Consider the following 5,774-nt stretch of genomic DNA (forward strand, 5'->3'; position numbering starts at 1 on the left):
CGGGTTGAAGATGGAGAGTTTGTTTGTCAAAAGAGCGACATTCCAACAATTTAAAAATAGACATTCCATTATTAGATGTAGGGATAATATGATTAAATTTTTTAATTATTAGTAATTCTAAGATATAAATAATGATTATAAATTATTAAAAACATTGTAAAAAAATGGACAAATATAATATTTTGAAATTTTAAAAAGATTAAATATGATATTAAAAAATTAAATTGGACAAATATGATATTTTGATGTTTAAAAATGACATATATGAAATTATTTCATTTTCTAATTAAAACACCATCAAATGTGTACATATGCACCGTTTTAGGGAGAATCACATGTAAATAATAAAAATAAAAATAAAAATATATTTTTTTTTGATGTACATGTCTACAATATATTTTTTGAGAAATCAAATATCCTTTTATTTTTTTCTCCTACCATATCTCTATACATTTAAAATTGTGACATTTGTCATATTTAATAAAATTAATAAATTTTTAATACATTTGTTATAATCTAAAAGTGATAGGATGATGGATAGTTGAGAATAAATAGAAGGATATATAATTTTTCATATTTTTTTTCATTAATGCTTTTGTTTGAAAAGTTCTATTACACACTATGCATGTTGTTTGGTGTTGTTTTTTGAAAAACATAACATCATAATTTTTTTTCAAGTTTTTGAAGTTTTTAAATTCTCATTACATTTTAACCTTGTAAAATGGTGTTCTATATATTCGAAGTTATGTGAAAGTATTCGAAGTTATGTGAAAGATGGTGTTGTATGTATGGTGTCAAAAGCGATGCAAAGAGAAAATCCTCCATAAAGAGAGGGAGATAAAGCCCATAAACAGCAGAAGAAGATAGAAAGATGCTTAACTTATGCCACAGCATTTACAAATCATAAAAGAGGTATGCTATGCCCACATGCATACCCCCATCATAAACACTTTTGACATTATTGATGGGGTCTTGAATGACTACATATACCCTACGTTCCCCCTTCCCCAAGGAAGGTAAGAAAAAATACATATACAAACTTATATCACTCAATAGAATGGCATTGAAGTGGTCACTAATTAAAGCCATTCCCACATGCTCTAGATTCCATTCTCTGCTCACTCTTCACATGCTCATAATCTTTACAGCTAACAAAACCAAACGTATGGTACATGCAAACCTCACTCAAATTAAACTAAAAAGAAACTAAATGGAAGTACGTGTTGTTAGATATCTATCATATCATATAGTTTCTGCAGATATAAATTAAGACTAATTAAATTAGTTGATGACTAGAGATTAATGGTGGATGTAGTATTTGGAAGGTGGGACACCAAGGCGTCGACACACTGGAGATGGCGTGGGCAACTGGTGATGTGATCGTTGGTGAGGCCCGCTGCTTGCATAAAAGAATGGATAATAGTGGGACCCACCTGCCGGAATCCCCTTCTCACCATATCTCGGCTTATCACTTCCGATTTAGATGTCTTAACTGGCATCTTGTGATTCACCTTGTACTGAGTTGCAATAGTCTTGTGATTCACAAATCCCCATATATACTTGTTGAATGACCCGAATGCTTTCTTAATCTGTTCAACAATAGAATCATATTAACATTTGCATAGTACAAACTTCTTTTTGTTCTTTTGATAGTTTATGCAAACGCAAACCGAATGAGTAAAAACAAATCGTACCTCAAGAATACAGTTAGAGTTTTGGACAACTGCTCTTATAAAGCCAACTTCAATCCCATAGTGACTACTCGTTGATGTTATTGTTTTTTCGGTAAACATGGATATAATCTCTGCTTCAAAACCAGAGAATGCCTCCCTATCAATTTCAATCAAAACTGTTAATTACCATAACGAAAATCATTATATCAGAATTTGAAATGTCTCGTATGGAAACCCACCTAAACTGTTGTCTTTTCCTTAACACCGAAGTCCAATCCGATCCAACTTGAGCACTTGTCAGCACCAATAATTCAAAGAGCAACCTGAGAAACAATTACCATATTCATTTGTAAATTCCACCACACACACACACACACACACAGAAAAGGAAGCTTACTTATCATCATGAACGGGAACTCCCCATTCTTCATCATGGTATGCAACGAATATCGGGTCTGAAAATATTAAAATATGAAAAAAGTTGAAATAGCTCAGTTAATATATTGAACATTGAGTTCTTAATTAGGAAGTGAGCATTTTTTTTCATATATAAAGTAAGAGATGTGATTAGTTAAACCTGAATTAGGAGTGATGAAGCTACATCTTTTCTCTTCCCTAACATTGAAAGTAGTCGTATCAGAAAATGATGTGAGCTTACTGCAGCCATCATAATTGTTAGTCTTTGATCTACCATAGTGAGCAATCTTCATTTTCCTCTGAACCTGCATCGCTGCCACCTGTTCCCTCCTTGCAGCCGCTATACTCCCCGGAGAATCCACAATCGCCGCTGATGAGTACTCCACCGCCAACGAATTAGGATTAGTACTGCTGGTTCGACCACTCGAAACAACAGTTTTCTTTGGCTTCTTTACGGGAATAATAGTTTTTTGGGTTGTGCATTTGGTGGGTGGAGACGAAAGAATCCTTTCAGTGGTGTTGGTTTTTGCAGTTGGAATGGTAGTGCGAAGTGGTGGTTGGGAAACTTGAACTACTGAAGACGATTTAGGGAGGGGGAGACTTTTTTTAAGAGAACTTCTTGTTAGAACTCGGTTAGAGGTAGCTGGTTGAAGCACCGGCCGACCATTGATGTCTGAAACCATGTTGGCTGCCGGAGTAGCATCATGATTTGTTTGAGTTGTTTGAACCATTTTTGATTTTGAAGAACACATAATTGAAGAATGATGAAATCGTTTGCTGGAGAGGAGTAGTAGTGTGTTAGATAAGCAGGTTTTTAAGCAAGCAAGCTAAGGAAAGACATGTGAAAGGAAGAATGGGTCTTATATCTGTTACCCTATATCGTGGAGTGGGTGTGGGGACATACGAAATAATGGCAAACAATTGGTAACATGGGGGTATTAGATTTGGGTCTGCCATACAAAGTACAAACGCGCTTGTGAAGCTAACTTATCTTGTTTTCTTTAACATGGACATATGAGAATGATAGCCCTGACACAATCCCCACGACACCTTTTTTTTTCTTTTTCTTTTTCTTTTTAAAAAAAAAATCTTTCTTCACGAAAGAATCCACAAGGTAATATGGTATGCAATAATCGATCAAGAAGTAGAATATAGTATTAGGGTGGACCAAAATAAACCATGCTATTCTGTTTTTTTTTAACGGCTAGACTTCAATTAAAATAACAAGAAGTTGGAATTACATGGTACAATACAATGGTACAATACAATGGGTTTTCAACCAGGGACTTCAACCAGGGACGACGAAGCTTATGTAGGGCCAGGAGGGGCTGTGGCCCCCCTGTTTTTTTTTCATAACTAACCCTTAACTATTAAAATTTTTACATATTAAGCCTAAAACTAGAAATTTTGACTTTGGCCCCCCTATTCCTCAATTTTTATACATATTTTATTTTCGGCCCCTCCAAATCAACACTTCAAGCTCCGTCACTGTTTTCAACCCAAGAGTTCCAAATCAAATTACTATCCCATTTCGCTCTACTCTTAATCCATAAAAATGTCAAAGCTTTGACATCATAGGCTAAAGCTAACGGATTCTTGACCTTAGTATTGGAGATGAAGATCACGTCGTTCCTATATTTCCATATAGTCCATAAGAATGTTCTAGATGTCGCTTCTAAGGTGTCTAAAGATCTACTTCCCTCTTTAGAAGTAGATTTTACCCCCAACATGTCTTCTAAAGAGTCTGAGTCCAATGAGGCAGGAAAATCATTCCATCAAGTTTGTATATGCCCTTGAATCTCTAGAGTCTTGGAACAGTTCTTGAATATGTGTACCTCGTTCTCTTCGAAAACATTGCATAAAGGACATAAGGTGTTAGGAATGTTTACTCCTCTCCGTGCAAGGTTTAATCTGGTGGACAATCTGCCAAGTCTCACCCACCATATGAAAATATTTATTTTCCCTGGAACCACCTTGGACCAAATGGTTGGCAAGTTTGTACTCTTCAGTAGTTGAATGTCGATTTCCTTTCTCAGAGTAGACACTGTATACTCCCCTCCTCCATGCTAATATGTTATAAAGAGCATTTCAGAATACCGAAATTAAGTGTTAATTGGTTTTTTCTTTTTCAATCTTTCAAATAATATAATAATAAATTACTTTTATCTATATAGTATTATATTTAGGAATACAAATCTCTTTTTTTGAAAGAGAAATACAAATCTTTGTAATAGAATTAAATGAATTAAATTATTATTTTTAAATTTTGTAAAAATAAATAAAAATATTGTTTATTATTATTTTATCTTATGATTTCATTGTACTTTTTATTTAGTAAATAATTATTTAGATGATATATAATTCTTTTTAACGATTTGAAATACATTTAATCACTATTTTAAACAAAATGAAATACGATTTTATGCAATTAATTTAACGATATAATTTTATTTAATTAACAATTTTCAATTTTTTAAAATATACTATATTTTTTTACTTAATCTATCAAGTTAATTTTAATGTAGTTTCTATTTAGACAAAACTAGGGATGATCACCGATAGCGGGTACTTGTTTTTGGAACTGAAACAACCTCAGAACCGTTGATTCTGGAACCGGAACCGATGCCACTGGTTTCGGTTCCGGTTCCTAAAAGTGGGCACCGCCAAGGACCGGTTCCGGCTTTGGTTTTTATTTTTTAGGAACTGTTACCCATTGGGTAACCGCTAGAACTGGTTCTAAAATATTAAAATTTAAAAATACTTAATACTTAAACGAATTGGTCGTAACAGCGTTGATGACTAAGACATTTGTTGGGAGTGTCTAATTGGATCTTGGAATTAACATGTTAATAAGTCATATTTGCAACATTTTTTTCAAACAATGTGAATGTGAATGCATGACTATAAAACAATTTGCACATACGTGATGGTAATATCTTTTGAATAGATCTGATGTTAAATAACATTAATAGTTTGATAGTAAAAACATGAATTTAAATTTATGACTTATATTTAGCAACTTAGATTATCTTTTAAAACGATATTTTTTTTGGCGTTTGTAACTTGTATCATAATGAACTAGTTATAATATTTACTTTCAAGAAAATAAAGTCATTATCGGTGACGTTATTAGGGGCGACACGGAGCTTTAGCGGCGATTCAAGCTTGTGTCGCCGCAAATAGCGTCGCCGGTAATACTCTATGAACCGAATCCACAGTTACACGTTCTGGTAAATCCCCACGGTCCGATCAACGTTCTAATCCAATGGTTGGGGGCCCTTCTCACACAATCTCAATACCGGCAACATTTTCTCACCGCTAAAGGTCGTGAAAAAAAAGAAGCGGGATACGTTCCCTCCTTTGTTGTCGTCGCTATTGCTTATTGTCGCCGGTAATAACGTCGTGTCGCCGTTGTTGACTATCGTCGATAAAGGTCGACGAAATAAGACCCCTTCCTATCTCACTTTCTTTCCTTCCTACTTGTTGTTGTTAATTCCTAATTCGCTTCTTCCTTGTCTCACTTCAACGTCCCGCAATCGATGTATAGTACATCGGCGATCGTCTTCCTCCGCCTTCAACCACCGGCCAACCACCACAACTATTGTTTGCCAACTAATTTCGGTGACGAGTCGGCTCTACCATCAATTTTACAGCTTCACCGACGGCAATGAGCATCCCTTTCAT

General features: G+C 34.6%; 1 protein-coding gene across 1 annotated transcript; it reads right to left on the reverse strand.

Moving 5' to 3' along the window:
- Window positions 1-853: 853 nt before the first annotated feature.
- Window positions 854-3,000, reverse strand: LOC145159769 (uncharacterized). Its single transcript, XM_079078804.1, has 5 exons — window positions 2,251-3,000; window positions 2,071-2,128; window positions 1,913-1,996; window positions 1,695-1,830; window positions 854-1,589 (listed from the first exon to the last, which is right to left on the reverse strand). Exons 1-5 carry the CDS (start codon window positions 2,840-2,842, stop codon window positions 1,293-1,295), a joined length of 1,167 nt encoding a protein of 388 aa, XP_078934930.1. The 5' UTR covers window positions 2,843-3,000; the 3' UTR covers window positions 854-1,292.
- Between the last annotated feature and the right edge of the window lie 2,774 nt (window positions 3,001-5,774).

This window comes from Lactuca virosa, chromosome 2 (assembly GCF_052849685.1).
Source record: "Lactuca virosa cultivar CGN04683 chromosome 2, Lactuca_virosa_CGN04683_v6, whole genome shotgun sequence".
NCBI lineage: Eukaryota > Viridiplantae > Streptophyta > Magnoliopsida > Asterales > Asteraceae > Lactuca > Lactuca virosa.